General features: G+C 43.9%; 1 protein-coding gene across 4 annotated transcripts; it reads right to left on the bottom strand.

The window, feature by feature from the left end:
* Positions 1 to 2,395: 2,395 nt before the first annotated feature.
* Positions 2,396 to 17,807, bottom strand: LOC141117671 (ubiquitin-like FUBI-ribosomal protein eS30 fusion protein). 4 transcript variants are annotated; one of them, XM_073610638.1, is made up of 5 exons: positions 17,762 to 17,807; positions 14,584 to 14,660; positions 8,214 to 8,358; positions 5,836 to 5,891; positions 2,396 to 2,646 (listed from the first exon to the last, which is right to left on the bottom strand). In XM_073610638.1, the coding sequence occupies exons 1-5, from the start codon at positions 17,793 to 17,795 to the stop codon at positions 2,521 to 2,523; spliced, it is 438 nt and encodes a 145-aa protein (XP_073466739.1). In that variant the 5' UTR covers positions 17,796 to 17,807; the 3' UTR covers positions 2,396 to 2,520. The 4 variants fall into 4 exon arrangements, with proteins under 4 accessions (XP_073466739.1, XP_073466738.1, XP_073466741.1 ...); XM_073610637.1 differs by lacking the exon at positions 17,762 to 17,807 and adding an exon at positions 17,593 to 17,680 and having other exon boundaries at positions 14,584 to 14,665; XM_073610640.1 differs by lacking the exon at positions 17,762 to 17,807 and adding an exon at positions 17,593 to 17,668.
* Between the last annotated feature and the right edge of the window lie 1,025 nt (positions 17,808 to 18,832).

The following is an 18,832-nucleotide window of genomic DNA, read 5'->3' as shown; positions in this document are numbered from 1 at the left end:
TCTATGATGTGGGTCTTTCAGTTGCTGTTGCCAACCGACTGCATGGCAGGTTGTCATGTCTGGTCAAGCATGTGGTGCCCAAGCAGCTGCTATTCTGGCCACACTTGATCTGCTTCAGATATAGATTGCAAACAGCAATGGTGCGATCAGCTGCAAACGTGTCGAAAAAAGCCCACACCAAGGAACTTTTGCAAATCAGCAGCACCCTGCACCTGCGGAGCTCTGTGGTGTGATGCAATAGAGTGGCTGCCCTTAAGCTGCCCTCTAGAGGACATCCTGCCTCAGACTTAAGCTTCCTCCTCTCAGGCACCCAAGTACAGTCAGTGACCTAATCATCCCTTCCCCCCTTGTCAATGGAGCAAACTTGGCAGTATGCTGCAGCTGCGGGAACATGACGGCCAGTTTCTTGTCCTTCTGTGGCACCCCCTCTCTAGGCTCACGTTACTCCCTTCCTCAGCCTGGGAACCAACATCAGAGCCTTCAAATTGCTGCGCATCCTCCAGCAGCATGTAACCGACACTATGGTCGAATAATTCTGGTGACTCCTCTGTGCATAATGGTGTGGCTACAGAAGGAGTAACTGGACAAGGAGCCGGTGGACTAGGCCGCTTTGGCAGCTGCATTGAAAGACAAAGTACTATGAGCCTGGGATGAGGATAGCTTCATTATCCACTCCAACTCTTCTGCATGTTGTGGCTCAATAACACAGCCAGCAGCAGAAAAAAAAAAAAAAAAGTCAAGCGTGCCCCACGGCCACCTGTAGAGGGTGCACCATGTCCACGACCAGCACTAGAGACACATACGATGTCATAAGCCTAGTGACAAGAAACAGGAAGTGGGCTGTATAATAGGCTTGTGCAATTCGTAACGAATCAAAATTCGGCCTAATTTTGCATCTTTGACATTCGGATGCATCCTAATGTCCGAATAAATAAATAACGAATTTCAACAAATACGAAAGAAATTATAGCGGATATAACGAATGAATTCGACATGATTCGGTAATTTGTTAAAGATCTAATAAAACAAAAGGTCAATTCAAAGTAAATCTTACAGTCCAATCAGCTGATTAATTTTGTGCTGGAGGTTGGATTACTGGCAAAGTGCATTCCTGAGAACTGAGCGAGAAGGGTGTGGTATTGTATTTGAGCAGAGGAGAAGAGATATTGTCATTGTGTGTGTTAAAAGATTCAACAAACAAACAACTTTCCAAACTACGAATCATTATCACGAATTTCAACGAATACAAACAAAATTCTAGCACATATAACAAATTAATTTGACATGATTTGAGATTCATTATAACGAATGGCGACACTCTACGAATAATAACGAATTATCCAAAAACGTATTAATGTAACATAACAGAACAAAATGATGTATTTTACGAATGACAACGAACCAAAACTAAACAAATTTTTCCGTTGTGCACAAGTCTACTGTATAAAAGGTATTTACTGGCAGAAAAAAAAAAAAAAAAAGTTACACTATCCAAAGTTAAAACAAGGGCAGAAGATGAAGAGGACCCGGGAAGGGTCGAAACGCGTCACGATTAACGTATACAACTTCTGTTACCCCACACACATGTATGGTATCACAGGCAATATCTGTTGCTACTGCTTTTAAGAATCTACTTTAAAGATAACTTTGGTCGCCATTGAATGCATTGTGCCCAGTCCTTGGTTTAATTGTATGCTTTGTCTATTATAATGGTATGCCATACTCAGATCATGTCATGACTCGACTAGTCAGTATCTATCCTTAGTGATTTTTATATTATGCTACTTATATATTTTTTGTACCAATAAAATTGAAAATTTTTTTTCAACCATGAATACTGCATTTTTCTGGCTGCTTTAAAGCCCCGTTAGGGGGTTCTTGTATAGTTTTTTTGTCAAGGGCAGAAGATTTAATAGATGGAAAGATAAAAAACACACTTTCCTATCTCTGCAAGGGCAGAGTGTGATACAATGCATCTTTTGCCCATTCACAGAGACACAAAACACGGAGGCGGGCTTCACAGTGACTGATCACTGTGATAGCCAATCAGAGGATACCATAGTGATCATGTGACCCCCAAACTTGTCATTCCGGGTGTAAGAAGGGGACCCAGGGCTCTCAGCGAGACCCCTGGTCTCTGCTGGGAGCACGCCCCCACCACAACAGGAGGTGCACAAATATGCGGCCCTCACAGGAAAAGCCCAGTCCATTGAAGGCGGCATATTTGCATACCGTCGGCGTGAAGGGATTAAAAACTATTATAGATTCCAGGATTTGCAACAAAAAGCCAATGGCGTGATCATAGACACCTCCTCCTACTGTATACTGACTCTCCCATATGTTCTCATAATACGTATCTATGTACTTTTTCATGCATCAGTAATTAAGGACGTACTTTTCTGCTTTGAAAATAGACAGCTTTATTAAATCATTTGACAGGATTACAAAAATGATATTCAAGTCAATTAGAAATCAGTTTTCCTGACAATGCTGTGCCAGAGAGCGGAAAGCAAATCTTGTTTAGGAATTGGAGTTGGGGCCTTTCTTCTTGCCAAAGGTGGGCACCACATTGACAAACCTGCGGTTGTACTGCATGCGTCTCTTGGCTCGGCCAGTTTTCTTTTTCTTCTTTTCTTGTTTTGCCACCTAACAGATCACCAGTGCAAGGAAAAAAAAAAAAAAAAGTCATCTCTTGGTTCTCATAAAATAGATTTTGTAGTTCTGTTTTACTAACTTTTGAATATTGAGTACTCCAATCCAAACAGTAAAAATTAACTGGAAATGCTACAATGTTGCAAAAGCTCAGATTTAACCCCCTTGTTGCCCGACTTGCTTTAAGCAGGATTTGCCTTCCATACAAGTCTAAGTCCTGGTTCCCACTAGTGCAGCTTTAAAATTGTGCTACTTCAGTGCATTTTTAAAGCTGCAGATCACTACAATTTCATTTAACAGAAGTCTATGCAAGTCACAATCAAATCCCAAAAATGTAGTGCGGGAACCTTGAGTCGCAACGATTTAAACGGTTCCATTGCCGGCAATTAGGGTGTGAATTGTCATGCGATTTTGAACTGTCAAATTGCATCGGTGTGAACCAGGGCTAAGCAAATGCAAAACCTGCCTGAAGCAAGTTGAAAGGAGGTCAGTTGCAGGGCTATCTTTAGAAACCATAGGGCCCAATACAGCTTACCTGACAGACAATGAGCAGTATTTAGTGGCAGGATAAGGTAGTATGTAGCGGCAGAGCAGTTATATCTGCTCCTCCATCTTCAGCAGCTATATTTGCCAGTATAAAGCGGCAGGTGTGAGAGAAGTTGGAGATAGCCACACCCCTGGGTCCGCCCACCATCACCTCCAACTGCCAGAGGAGCTGCTGCATGCCCCCGCCTTCAGGATTCTCTGCATGGAGCGCTGAGGATAAGCTGAACTCGGGGAAGGGGTCCGGGCCACAGGCAGCCTCTGATGGGGTCCCCAGGCCCAGTACAGGAGGACTGCCTGTACTCCCTTAACAGCGGCCCTTGTCAAATGCATCTGTCAATTTCAGAATCATAAAGCCTGTAGACGCACACCCTTGGACTTTTGTCCTGACTACTTGGTAAGTGTTCTGCAGCACGATTTTTTGGAACAGAAAGCCAAACACATAATGGCCTCCAGCAGTCCTGTCTCCTGTGCACATTTCCTTTATGATCACAGGAACTGCAATGAGCCCCCCGAACCAGTGGCAGAAATACCAGGGTTGCAAAGGTTGCACCTGCGACTGCGCCCTGGTGTTCCACCACTGTCAGGGGGAGGAGCGTGTCTTACCGCCCAGAGCCTGCACTGACAGTTCCCTCCCCCCCTCCTCTCCTGTGTGCACTGCGGGAACTGTGCTGCTAAGCAGCTGAATTTGATCACCTAGGACCAGGCCCTGGTCTTCCACCACTGTCGGGGAGGGGGGGGGGGGTAGCAGGGTGGCTAGCAGCAGGGCTCTAAGCTGTGTGTCTCTCTCATACAGCCCAGAGCCTGCACTGACAGTTCCCCCTCCCTTGCAGAGATCTGCCCCTTCTCCTCCCACCCCTCTTCTGTGTGCACCACGGGAACTGTGCTTCTAAGCAGCTGAATTTGATCATTCAGCTGCTGGGCTTCACATTTCTCATGTTGCACTACCACTGTGCATAGTCAGGGGATAGAGTGTTTTATCGGCATGCCAGGCAGTCGATAGGGCACCAGCTGCCATCTCAAAGAGAAAAAGGGGTAGCCCCTGGAAGTCGCGCATCTAAAGTGTCCTAGAGAGGTGAATGGAGTGGCAACCTCAGCCTGGACTCCAACCAGGTCATGCTCCCAACACATTTCACTCCGCCCCCTGGAGCTTAGTCATGCCATCTTAAAGTGGTTCTAAAGGCAGGTTTTGTTTTGTACCTTAAAGTGGAGCTTCACCCAAAACGGGAAGCTCCACTTGTTTGTCTCCTCCCCCCTCCACTGCCACATTTCGCACCTTGGAGGGGGGGGTTCAGCCAGAAGTTCAGCACCCCCCCTCCTTCCACAGTTGCTGGTCCATTCACAAAGCGCAGCATGCATTGCGAATGCGCAGTAGCAGCTTCACTGACAGTTTCCCTTACCCGAGATGGGTGGCGGCAGCACCCGAGGGCCAATTGAAAAATCAGCTCAGGTGAAGACACCGCTGGATTCCGGGTAAGTGTCCTCATAAAGCTACAGTATTGGTAGCTGCTGACTTTTAATTACTTCTGAAGGAGCCTGGAGCTCCCCTTTAATACATTCAAAAACTTCTGTAAACAGACCCCCAGATACTTACCTGAGCCCGAGATCGATCCAGTGATGCCCTCTCTCCCTCCTCACAGGACAGCCTATGAAGAGCGGGGGGGGGGCACAGCTGAGCTGTACTGTCTCAATAAAAGGCAGGAGTAGCCAGGAGTGCCGGTGTTCTATTGAATAATGCATCCCCGGATGCTGCCGCCAACAATCTGCACAAGCGCAGAACGCAACGGCACTCCAGCTGATAAGTTGATCAGCTGGCATGACGTCAAAACTGCACATGCGGATAGTCATAGGCATTGTCCGACGATCTGCAAAGGGAGAATTTAAGTCAGATTCTTTCCTGCCTCTCTGCTTCTGCACCAGAATCGACCGATCACATGACGGCAGGCGGATTCTCCCTTTGCAGATCCTCGGATAATGCCTGACGATCTGCGCATGCGCAGTGTTAACATCACGCCAACTGATCAACATATCAGATCGAGCAACGTTGCGTACTGCGCATGCGCAGATTGTCGGAGGCATTATCTGACGGCATGCACTTTGATAGAACACTGGCAAAGAACCCGAGAAGGAGGATTGGGACTGCTCTGTGCAACACCACTGTACACAGCAAGTATAACACATGTGTTAAAAAAAAAATTTTAAAAATGTAAAATATTCTAACACTTAAATCACTTTTAGCCCGATTCACAAAGGTGCGACTTGTCAGTTTAAAATCGCATGACAAGTCGCACCCCATTTGTGCCCATGGAACTGTTCAAATTGGTGCAACTTTGACTTGCACCAATTTTGAAAAAGTTCCTGCACCAGTTTTAGCAATTTCATGTTCGACTTGCATAGACATCTATGTATGAAGTCGCACAGATATCGGCAAGCCGCACAAGAAATCGCACTGCATTCAGTGTGAACCGGGGCTAAAGCTCTCGTTCTCTTCCCAAAGCCATAATTAGTAGTAAAAACACAAATATGGGCCCCAACAGACTTTTTATAAAAAGTCTTGCATGTTTATAATTACGATAAGAAAGCTCCTGGAAAGGCCATTACTAAATAGCAGCGAACGAGATCTACAACTGGAAGACTTACCTTAGGAGTCTGTCCTCTCACTTTCCCAGCACGAGCCAGCGACCCATGGACTTTACCTGGGAGAAAAGGCAAATATATGAACAATGGAGGGAAGTCTATGTACAGATCATTTATCCAGAAGTAATTACGTTGTCATATTGGGTTTAGGGAAGCTCCAATTCTACCAGGAAGGTTTATCTAACTGAAAACAAATTCTTCTCTAAAGATAAAACCATCTTTAGCCACTTCAATACCGGGCACTTTTACCCCTTCCTGCCCAGGCCAATTTTCTGCTGTCACATTTTGAATGACAATTGCATGGTCATGCTACACTGTACCCATATGATATTTTTATTACATTTTTACTTTATACATTTTTTTTTTTTTTAGACAGATAGAACTGTCTTTTAAGTGGTATTTAATCACCACTGGGTTTTTGATTTACTAAAAAACGAAAGAAAGACCGAAAAGTTTGAAAAAATAAAAATAAGTTTTAGTTTGTTAGAAAATTTTGTAAATAAGTCATTTTTCCTCCATCACTGATGTGCACTAATAGGCGGTACTGATTGGTGCTTACTGGCATCACTAATGGGCACTGACACTAATAGGCATCACTGATGGGTACTGACTGGCACCGATTGTTGGGGCTGCACTGATGAGCAGTACCCCAATTATCTGCGAGGGTCTCCCCTGTAAGGAAATGCCGCTGAGCGGCTCTCCTCACACGGTCAGTGTGAGGAGAGGAAAGCCGATAACCGGCACAGTGATTGGGCACAGCTGATCACATGGGTAAAGAGCCTCGTCATTGGCTCTTTACCGCGATTGGGGAAGGATTCAATCGCAGCGAGAGTGGGACAATGTCATCCCAGAAGGAGAGAACCTCCTTGCGCCAGTCATTTTACTATATGGCCGGAGGTGGTTAAATTGTATCCAAACCCAAAAATAGTGTGCAAGAGCCCCCAGGCTCCGGTTCATGCTGCCACAACTTGGGATCTGACTTGTGAGACCCCCAACTTGCATGACGTGTGAAATCCTATTTTAGTCAATGAGAGCTGTCTTAATTAGCACTATTGAAGTCGCTCCGAAAAGGTTCCTGTACTACTTCAAGGCGACTTCTATCTGACTTGTGCCCAGAGACATTAATGGAAGTTGCCTCCAAGTCGGATCCTCATCTATATTGATGTCATTTGTATTCGACATTACAGGAAGATTACCCAGACATTCCTTGAAAGTCGCATCAAGCTGTGACTTTGAGGTGGCAGTAGGAAGCATGTGCTGATAATACAGGAGGCGTCCATTTCTGTATTCCTACTGATAATGGCTGGCTGTCCTGGGCATAAAGTGAAACTTCAGTCATTTTTTCATCTTTCCATCTATTAAATCTTTTGCTCTTGTCGTTTTAACTTTGGATAGTAAAACATTTTTTTTTTTCTGCTAGTAAATACCTTTTACAGCCCACTTCATGTTTCTTGTCTGGTAAAAAAAAAAAAAAAAAGCCTAGGCTTATGACATCATGCACAACTCTTTTTGTGACAGTTCGCCAGCAAGGGAGGGGGGATGAGTTATAAGCAGGCCAATGAGAGCTGCAGAGCTGGAGGTGTGCCTCTGTGTAAATCCAGGAAGTGAACAGGCAGCAGCTTCAGCTGCCCACAGTTAAAATGGCTGCAGCCAGACTCAGTGGAGGGAGATTTCTGCAGCATATTTGGCAAGTAGAGAACCACAGTATATATAAAAATACGCAAAGTGGCTGGAGGGAGGCTTCAGAATGGCAATGATGTTTTTATTACAAATTATGTGAGCGGACCGCAGTTCCTCTTTGAGTACATTCTAAAGCCGGCCATACATGGTTCGAAATTCTGCCGATTCTGCAGGGACCAGCTGAGATTTGATCCATCTCTGGGCAGGCTGATTGTACCCAAGTTGATTTATTTGTATTTGGGTACAACCAGCCTGGAAGATATTTTTTTTACATGCGATTACTACTAGTGGCTAGAGCCCCCGGCAGTAATCATTGTGTTGTGCAGGCCGAGAAGGCTCCCCGCACACCCACCAGCAGAATACAATAGCGCTGCGGGAAGCCCCCCCATCAAGGATAGTGTTAGCACGTGATTTTTCTTTCCTTCCACCTGTGGCGGGAAGGAAAGAAAATCATCTATGGGCTGCTTAAGTCACTGTCTGGCCCTGCAGTTACTGAAGGCATCATTTGTTGAAGGTCAGTAACTAGAGGTCTTTTGCATTCACATCCAGTCCAGTACTGGCAGACTACTTATCTACTTGGTGCAAGTATTCATGTTATTGGAATATTTGCCTGGGCCAAGGTCATATGAGGGATGATTTTTTTTTTTTTTTTTTACTGCCAAAGTCCTTGTAAATGAACCCAACCCAGCTGAGGTACTCACCTCCTAGAAGTCTGCCTGACAGGTCCAATGTACACTGGTCACCAACACCACTCTGAGACAAAAGCACATCATCCCCCAGTGCTGCTCCTCCATAGGACAACACCAGATCGCAATCCTCAAGGCCTTCAAGTTGAGCTACACGAGTCTGAAGATGACAGAAATACAGAAATAAGATAGTTACTGAAACTGTTGGGCTCCATTCAGGCTCTTACAACTCCAAAGTTGTGCCAACTTTGGAGTGCAACTTTGGATGGGTGAAACTTGCATACGACTTTGGCTTTGACCAGTGATAATGGACAAATGTTGCATTGTAGAACATTCAGGTATGACTTTCATGCAACTTTTGAGGGGTAACATTGAAGTCTATGGCCCTCAAGTTGCATGAAAGTCGGACCAATGTAGTGCATTAACTACTTTAAAGTTGCTGCAGCTTTAAATTGCACACACACTGTATATGAACGGTTGTTATTCGAAATGAAACATGAGGAGAAACTTGTCAATGCGACTTGTGTCCAAAGTTGCATGAAAAGTTGCCCAAGTGTGAATGGACCCCGAATAAGGCAAACAATGTTTTATTAGAGATTAGTCATTGTGAAATATTACTGTAGTGTTCTATTGCAGGAGTCTCACAAACCAACCTTCAGAGAACAAAAAACAAAACAAAAAAAGCAGTCCAACCCGGAGAAAAGGCCCTTTGGGCAAGAGGTAAGCATTTAGGTTTGGTTCTAACACGTCCGGCTGCGGTTTGCAGTCCCGAGTTTTACAGTCCCGGTTTTGTTCACCGGTTCATGTGCAAATATTTTTTGTTTGAATTCGCAGCTAAACCAGACCCAAAAATCGCATAGGACCCTTTTAACTAATGGACCGCGGCCGCCCTGGACGTGTGAACTGGCTCCATTGAAAGCTGGTCTGGTTCACATGTTATGCAAATTGAATGCAGTTAAAAAAAAAAAAAAAAAAAAAAAAAAACGCATCCCATTGGCATATACAGCACCCCACAAAAGTGAGTACACCCCTCACATTTGTCAATTTTATTCTTTTCTTCATGTGACAACACTGAAGAAATGACACTTTGCTACAATGTAAAGTAGTGAGTGTACAGCTTGTATAACAGTGTAAATTTGTTGTCCCCTCAAAATAACTCAACACACAGCCATTAATGTCTAAACTGCTGGCAACAAAAGTGAGTACACTCCTAAGTGAAAAATGTCCAAATTTTACCCAATTAGCCATTCGCCCTTCCCGATGTCATGTGACTCATTATTGTTACAAGGTCTCAGGTGTGAATGGGGAGCAGGTGTGTTAAATTTCTGAAGATCTGAAAAAAAGAATTGTTGCTCTACATAAAGATGGCCTAGGCTATAAGAAGATTGCTAAGACCCTGAAACTGAGCTGCAGCACGGTGGCCAAGACCATACAGAGGTTTAACGGGACAGGTTCCACTCAGAACAGGCCTCGCCATGGTCCACCAAAGAGGTTGATTGCCTTCTTCCCTCAGCCAGAACACTGAAAAGGTGTCAGATGGATCTTCCAGCATGACAATGACCCAAAACATATCGCTAAGGCAACAAAGGAGTGGCTCAAGAAAAAAAGCACATTAAAGTCATGGAGTGGCCTAGCATCAAGGGACTAAAAATGGGACTTTTAAGGCACAACTGTATTAAACTACAAAAGATATGTAAAAAAGTTGAATTTTATTAATAACATACAAAGAACATGGGGAATGGACATGGACATTAAAAACATCAGATATAGGCATACAACACATGTAATAGCACCATTAAGGATCCATCCAAGTCGGGACGGTCCGCACCTTTTTATATGAGGAGGATCACCACCGGTGGAATTACAACGAATTTATCCTTAAGCTACTTCATTTTATCCTGACTCACAATACCTTTGAATTTATGGGTTCCCACTACCTCCAGGTGCAGGGCGTAGCCAGGGGCACCTGTTGTGCCCCTGGCTACGCCAATCTGTACCTGGGGGGGTGGGAACGCCATTTGTTTTCTCGAGATCAACTCTCAGAATATTTAGACCATATTCTGATCTGGAAACGTTACATAGATGACATTTTTATGATCTGGACGGGTACTAAACACTCTCTACAACAATTCATGCAAATACTAAGTGTAAAACACTTTAATTTGAAATTTACCCACCAGTGTGATGTACAAAGTATCAGCTTTCTTGATCTCGAGATATACAGAGACGTCAACAACACCCTGTCCACCAATTTATACCGGAAAACAACAGCAGGAAATACACTGCTACATGCCACAAGTGCACACCCACCGTCCCTCATAAAAAGCATACCATATGCGCAATACATCCGCCTCCGGCGAAACTGCACCCATATGACAGACTTCCAACACCAGCCGAACCTGCTTAGATCTCGCCTGTTAGCCAGAGGGTATAGCCGGTCATTGTTACGAAAGGCCTTCAATAAAGCCAAAAACAGATCACGGAATGAATTACTCTATACTAAAAAAGTCTGACCTCAGGATCCCACCGTTAAACTGATTACCCGATTTTCTGCCCATCAACAAGACATCCATAGCATTCTTAGGAAGCATTGGCATTTTCTAGCAGAGGATCCTATCCTAAAGAAATATGTTAATCCCTACCCAGGGATAGTCTATAGACGCACGGTGTCCCTTAAGGACTGTCTTGTATCTAGCCAATACAAAACTTTCAATCCAATTCTTCCTCGAGAACCAAGGGGCACTAAGCCCTGCGGTTATTGTTCTTTTTGTCCGTGGATATCCTCTAAATATCCAATCCTGCTCCCAAACGGCGAAACCCATTATCCTAAATTTTCAGCATCATGTCAAACACAGGGGGTGGTCTACCTGATGACCTGTACTTGTGGGGTCTTTTACGTGGGGAAAACGGCCAGACAACTTAGACAAAGAATTAACGACCATGTCTATTATTCCGGAAATGGGAAGATGCTCACACCAGTGAGCAGACACCTCGATCTTCACCACCGGTTTGATACATCCAGCATTTCCTTCACTGTTCTGGCCGTCGTCCCCAAGAACCCCAGAGGGGGTGAATGGGATAGGCTCATTTTACAAAAAGAATCCCTTTGGATAGAACGTCTAAATGCCATCAAAGCGCCTGGTTTAAATGAATCCCTCTCGTACAAACCCTTTCTTTGAGCTTCCCCCAGGGCGGCCCCAAAAAAAACCCCTCCCATTCACCCTTACCACCCCCTGTGTTTGATCATGCTCTGTTTTTCTGCCGCTCGTAAGCCATAAAACATATACATATGCCCAACAACATACCAGGTAGCATTAACAAAAAACAATAGAGTATTAGGACTTTGACACCTCCTTCCTTAATTCAATGTGTCCATATGTTAGATGGTCCCCAACAATATTTTGTATGGTTACTCTGGCAGAACTTTGCTTCTGTCATACAATATTTAACTTTGTTTTATTTATAATTCTGTTTAGTTCACTGTATATAGAAATTTAAAGTTTTGTTTATATATCTTTTTGGATTTCTCCGCCCCCCTGTGGCGATATATGGTACGGTGCCCTTAGTGCTTGGTCTCGCATGGATTAGGCTGGCCATCACACCTGGTGGTTTCCATGGCACAGCGCCGCACATTCGGTTCGATTCTCTGACCGGATGTGCGGCGATTGACGGGTGCATGGGAGCCCATCCGGGTTCCTATTTTCCTCGCCTCTGCAGTCTGTGTGTGGCCTTTGCCTCGTCCCCCCGGTCCCCGTCTTCGGCGCATGCGCTGAGTTCCCTTTGCCGCGCCTGCGCCGTGCGGTCCGGGTGACGTTATCGCTCGGCGCACGGGCAGCTGCCTGCTTTGGGGCCGGGAGACGCCGCTCTGATTAGACCGGCTGTTCCCGGTCGGGATACCACTTATATATGAGGCGGTCTCTCTGCAATTAGGTGGGACATACAACAGGCGGCTATCCAACAGAGCTGTGCACTCCCAGATTCCCTTGTTACCTATTGTGGGGTAAGTCTATCTGATGGCTGTCTTTTCTGACAAGACTATCGTACATAAACATACACTGCCTTTAGCATTGATCCTTGACTGCTATCTGTATCTATGTTTCTTTTATATGCCAGAATTGCAGCGCATACAAGCTCTCCCCTTACATACAACTACCTTATGTGATACCTATCTGGGTTGCCTTGGTCTCTGTCTGCTGCCAGTCCGACCTTTTTTCAGAGACATCTTTACTTTTGATCGATCTCAGCGATCCATTGAATAAGTCCACCTTTATGAATACATTTTTTCCTCTTTATATTTAATTGGTAAGTCTTTCCATGTTTAAACTTTGCTAAGCCAGTCCCCTTCTTTTCATCCCCTTTCCCTTCCCTTTTTTTTTCTTTTCCTTTTTTCCCTTTTTCTAATCCCCTCTCCCCTCTTTCTTTCCCTCTCTTTTCTTCTTTTTTCCCCCCTTCTCCCTCTTTCTCCCCCCCCCCCCCCCCCTTTTTTCTTTTTTCCCCCCTGTCTGTATGTCAATATCTTTTCCTCTTTTTTCTTTAGTCCTGCGTCTAAGTATTGAATCCCCTGACCATGCACTACCGTTACCTCTTGTTTATTGATTCATCTGTCCAATTTTTAATTATAATGTCCAATGTCTTCAAAGACTTCTTTATGTATGGGCTGTCTTGGACCGCTGGTCTGTGCTGTCCTTCCATCTGAGACCTCAATCTTTTATAGGGCCCTTGCCATGCCTCGCCACTAGGGGCTGGATCTTTCTATCTCCTCTAATAAAGTGGTTATTCGCACTTTTCCTACAGTCTACCTATTGAGAACAATTTTTGTGATTTTGATATATGTTTTCCTTTGTCTGTATGTATTTTTTAATAGAACCTCTAGCTCCTGAAGAAGCGTTCTTTGTTAACGTGAAACATGTAGAGCAATTGGAGAATACACCACTCTGGAATACCAGACCTGCAGTGCTCCCTCAATCTCAAACTCTCTAGGGGAAGTCCACCCTTTTCTTTTACCTAGATATTGAATGTATTGTTAAAAGTATACAGAATTACATAGGAAACTGCAGGATAGGATCCTTAATGGTGCTATTACATGTGTTGTATGCCTATATCTGATGTTTTTAATGTCCATGTCCATTCCCCATGTTCTTTGTATGTTATTAATAAAAATTCAACTTTTTTACATATCTTTTGTAGTTTAATACAGTTGTGCCTTAAATGTCCCATTTTTAGTCCCTTAATGCTTCTAACACATTATCGGGGACGTTGGCACAAGTGACCCTTAAGTACCTACAGAGTCACCCTGTATATTAGGTACTTCAATACTAGGATCTCCCTTTCATGGAGTGGCCTAACCAGTCTCCAGACCTTAATCCTATAGAAAATTTATGGAGGGAGCTGAAACTTCAAGTTGCCAAGAAACCTTCAGGATTTAGAGAAGATCTCTAAAGAGTGGACCAAGATTCCTCCTGAGATGTGTGCAAACCTGATCAACTACAAGAAACATCTGACCTCTGTGCTTCCCAACAAGGGATTCTCCACCAAGTACTAAGTCATGATTGGGGATCAAATACTTATTTTACTCACTGAACTACAACTTAATTTATAACATTTGTATCATGTGTTTTTTTTCTGGATTTTTGGTTGATATTCTGTCTCTATCATAGAAAATACACCTATGATATAAAAAAATTTTAGACTGATCATTTCTTTTAAGTTGGCAAACTTACACAATCTGCAGGGGATCAAATGACTATTTTCCCCACTGTATGCAGTGGTTTGCTGTCTCCCTGGAGCATATCTTTTTGATGAAATCCTGGCTATACTGTGATATGCTTTTGGGCTTTATTTAGCCATTAGCACTGTTGTAACCTAACTAAGGACCTGTATGATTGGATGCCTTCTGGCCCTCTTTTTTGCCTCTTGTATACCAGGAATATTAATTAATTTTTCATCTGCCCCGGCTTATGTATTCAGCGGTATTGTATTAATTTGTAGCTCCTGAACATACTGCTCATCTTATCGTGACTATATATGACTTCATATCCTAAACCAAGAGAGAGAAACATATTCTCCTATCTGCTTCGTCTTTGAACCTTGGCTGTGTCCTGAAGAAGCCTACCGGTGAAATGCGTAGACATACAAGGGCTCACTGCACTTAAGCATAGATGCATATTTTTCACACTTTTATTCTATTTGATTGTTTTTGTATTGTTAACTTTAATAAATTTAAATGTTTATAATATGTCTCTTTTTCCATTGTTTCTTAGCCTAAAAAGTCCGCCCTGTTGGTAATACTAAGTACTACCCCCTTTTCTTTCCCCGCTGTATATTATAAAAAAAAAAAATACAAGTTTAGCTGGAGACGGGCTTGAAATAAAAAACTGATGCATACCTTAACATCCAGCACCGTGTCCTGCTTAGAGACATCCAAGGTGTGAAGCGACTGGCCACTGATAAAAAGCTGCATGGCTGCTCTGAAAACAAAGAAAATCTATTAGGATCTTCATCAAAGTTCCTAGCTATAGTAATGAATCTTTAATCACAAAAAGGACACGGATTCACTAAAGGAATAATGTGCGGAGAGATATATGGAAGCCGCCATTGCTACTCACCTCCTAAATAAGAAATACTACATGCCTGGCTGACTCCGGCTTCTAAAGTGACCTGATACAACATACAGATTGGAAAACTCAAGACTGAAGTTCAAACACTTTAAATCTGCATATGTAATTCAGGGAACCAGAAAGGACTTGAAGCCATTAGATCAGCCTGACAGCCAGGGAACTAGTATTTCCAGAAGAACAAAGTGCTGCAGGAGGTGGTCAGGGGTTAGCAGACACGGCGCAGGAGGTGGTCGGCGAATGGACAAGGGATGAACTGCACAGAATAAAGCACCCACTGACTTGGACGTTTTTGTTTTTTTTTTTTGTTTTTTATTTAGCGACACCACTGGCTGACCTGGCACTGGGACCAGTGTTCATTTTGTCTACTAAAACATTTTAGGTCGACTAAAATACAACTAAAACACCATTTTAGTCCTAAGATTAAGACTAAAACAACATTTGCTGCCAAAATGAACACTGATGCATAGCTCCCAACTATCCCTGATTTGGAACAATGTCCCTCTGTCCCTCTTTCCTCCTCATTTGTCCCTCATTTTGGTCTGATCTGTATAGTTGTATATAAGATGTACTTTTCATCTTTCAAAAAGTGTTTTCCAGCGCTAAACCTTTAATCCAATTTCTAAATTTCTGCATTTGTAAATTTCAAAACCCAGTATAAAGAAATAGTAGTGGTTAAAAAAAAAAAAAAAAAATTCTTTGTGGGTTTAAAGTGACACTAAAGGTTCATTGAGATATATATATATATATATATATATATATATATATATATATATATATATATATATATATATATATATATCTATATATATATATATATATATATCTATATATATATATATATATATATCTATATATATATATATAAAAAATTATATCATACTTACCTCCACTGTGCAGCTCGTTTTGCACAGAGTGGCCCGGAACCTGCTCTTCTGGGGTCCCTTGGCGGCTCCTCCCCACATCAGATAACCCCCTGGGAGAAGCGCTCTCCCGGGGGGTTACCTTGTGGGAGCGCTCCCGAGTCCAGCATTCGGCGTCCAAAGAGGCTGAATGCAGGACTCTGCGCCGCCCCCCGAGTCATTGGATTTGATTGACAGCAGCGGGAGCCAATGGCTGCACTGCTATCAATCTATCCAATCAAGAGCCGAGAACCCTGGGCAGAGAGAAAGAGCGTGTCCCCGCCGGGTCAAGTTCCAGGGCTCAGGTAAGTAAAACGGGGGGGGGGGGCGGTCACTGACAGATGTTTTTTCACCTTAATGCATAGGATGTATTTAGGTTAAAAAAAAACATGAACCTTTACAACCCCTTTAACTAATCTTTTTGTTTTGTAGAATCCTCTAGACATGTGCATTCGTTTTCGTCCGAATGCATTTTCATCCAAATTTCAGGTATTTTCGTTATCGTTTTAACAAACGATAACGAACGTGCAGAATCCGAAAAACGAAAGATCCGACATAAACAAATGCTTTCTTTTCGTTTTCGTTGCTACAACAGTTCGATATAGATAGGAGATTCGACATGATGATGACAATAACAATCTGTGTCCATCAAACCTGTGGTCGAATGTGCCTAACCTTCGCTCTATTAGTCCAAGATTATTCTACATAGAGAGAAAAGATTCGACGTAGGGGAGAAAAAATAAATAAAAATAATGATGATGATGAATGTTATTGGCTGATTGTAACCAAAGAGGAGGAGCAGTAAAATAGCTAGAACTTAGTACACACTTAGTTTGGCTTATGGTGTCTGTTGAAAGTTCTAAGAAGATTCGACGGAGCAGGTGTCGTACAGTTTAGCTGCTCTGTCGAATCTTCTTTGAACATTCGACAGACACCATAAGCCTTCAATGACAGATTCGACCTTAATTTGGATTTTCGGAAAAAATGCAATTTTTTTAACGAAAAACGAAATAAATAAAAACTAAGTTCAGGAGTAACTAAATAAATTTATTTTTCGGACGAAAACGAAATTCCGAAACGAAATATTTCAGTGTGCACATGTCTGAGATTTCTCCTTTAAGGGGGCGTGGCGGGGGGGTGTCCTATGCCTACATACTTTTGCTTATAGGTGTCACTTGTTCCCATCTCAAAAAAGTCGGGAGGTATGCTGATGGGGACAGGTCACTAACATGAAGTCCCAGTGTGGCTACAAAAGTGGAATTCTGCTCTAACATTCAGCAGAGAAAACTTCATCATAAATATTAACCTGTAAAGACTGGAGAAGTGCTGATGGATAAGTAATAGTGAGTCCACTACCCCTCCCCCTCCCTAGAACTGACTGTATTACACTGCACTCCTCCCAGACATGTCCCAGCATGCCCAACCCCCCCACACTGCCAGAGATATACACCTGATTACACTTCTCACCCTGCTGCTCAGTGAGCAATACAGATATCATTATCATACCTCCCAACATTTTGAGATGGGAATGAGGGACACCTAGTAGCAAATGTATGTAGGCATAGGACACGCCCCCCTAAAGGAGAATTAACCAAAAAAAAAAAAGTTAAATTAAATCCACAAGAGATTTTTTTTAACCACTACTATTCCTTTATATCGGCTTTAAAAATTTACAAATGCAGCAATTTAGATGAAATGTTTAGCACTGGGAAACACTTTTTGAAAGATAAAAAGTGAATTTTATATACAATTATATAGATCAGACCAAAATGAGGGGGTGGGAGGGACATTGCTCCAAATCAGGGACAGTTGGGAGCTATGCACTATAATGATATATTCTCCAGCACACCCCCCTCACCTACCTGTCTGTCTACTCACCTGTTCCTCTCGCTTCCTCTTCTATAGACCACGCCTCTCCTGTCCATCATTTATAGGAAACCCCGCCCCTCCTGTCCTTCATCTATAGGAGTCCCCGCCCCTCCTGTCCATCATCTATTAGGAGACCCCGCCCCTCCCGTCCAATATCTATTAGGAGACCCCGCCCCACCTCTATAGGAGAACACGCTCCTCCTGCCCATCATCCATGGATTCCCCGCCCCTCCTGTCCAACATCTATAAGAGACCCCGCCCCTCCGTTCTAGGAGGACCCTCCTGTCCTTCATCTATAGGAGTCCCCGCCCCTCCTGTCCTTCATCTATAGGAGTCCCCGCCCCTCCTGTCCATCATCTATTAGGAGACCCCGCCCCTCCTGTCCAATATCTATTAGGAGACCCCGCCCCTCCTCTATAGGAGAACACGCTCCTCCTGCCCATCATCCATGGATTCCCCGCCTCTCCTGTCCAACGTCTATAAGAGACCCCGCCCCTCCTTTCTAGGAGGCCCCTCCTGTCCATCATCTACACGCCCCTCCTGTCCAATATCAATAGGATACGCCCCCCCAGTTTTTTCTCAATAGGAGAACACGCCCCTCCTGTCCTTGATCTATCGGAGGACCCGCCCCCCATGTCCATCATCTATGGGAGGCCCCGCCCCTGGTCACATGACGGGTTTAATGAGTTTTATGAGCGCTGTACTTGTAATGACGGGGTGCAGATGTACATTGTAGAGCCCCGGTGTGCTCCCCGGTGTCCGCCTTCTATGTGTAGATGACGTTATTTTTTTCGCCAGTCTCGCGGGGGACATATGGGATACGATACACACAGCCGCGGGTTCTATTCCCGGCCCCACCACATGTCACAGGTAGATTGTGGAGAGTTGGATTTGTCATTTATCATGTAAATCTAAACCAGGAATACAGAGCGCATTATCCTTTTACTCCTATACGTATTATTTAATGTGTATCGGGTATTACACATGCGCAATGTCCACTCTTCCCTGGTGGAACGCACTCGCCCACCCACACGACACCTACACGCATGCGCACTAATGGCTCTTCTCCGGAGGAACGCCCTGTATCATTCTGTCCCGCCCACACGACAGGTGTACGCATGCGCCCTGTCAGCTCTCCTCCAGTGGAACGCTCTGGAACTTCCGACCCCGCCCACCCACATGACACGCAAAGCCGGAAGCGGAAGCCTGCGCTGCTTGGTTAACGCATGCGCAGTGAGGTGGAAAGCCT

Source organism: Aquarana catesbeiana, linkage group LG13, assembly GCF_042186555.1.
Source record: "Aquarana catesbeiana isolate 2022-GZ linkage group LG13, ASM4218655v1, whole genome shotgun sequence".
Classification (NCBI taxonomy): domain Eukaryota; kingdom Metazoa; phylum Chordata; class Amphibia; order Anura; family Ranidae; genus Aquarana; species Aquarana catesbeiana.
Note: the sequence above shows the minus strand (reverse complement) of the source record. Positions and strands in the feature narration are given on the sequence as shown.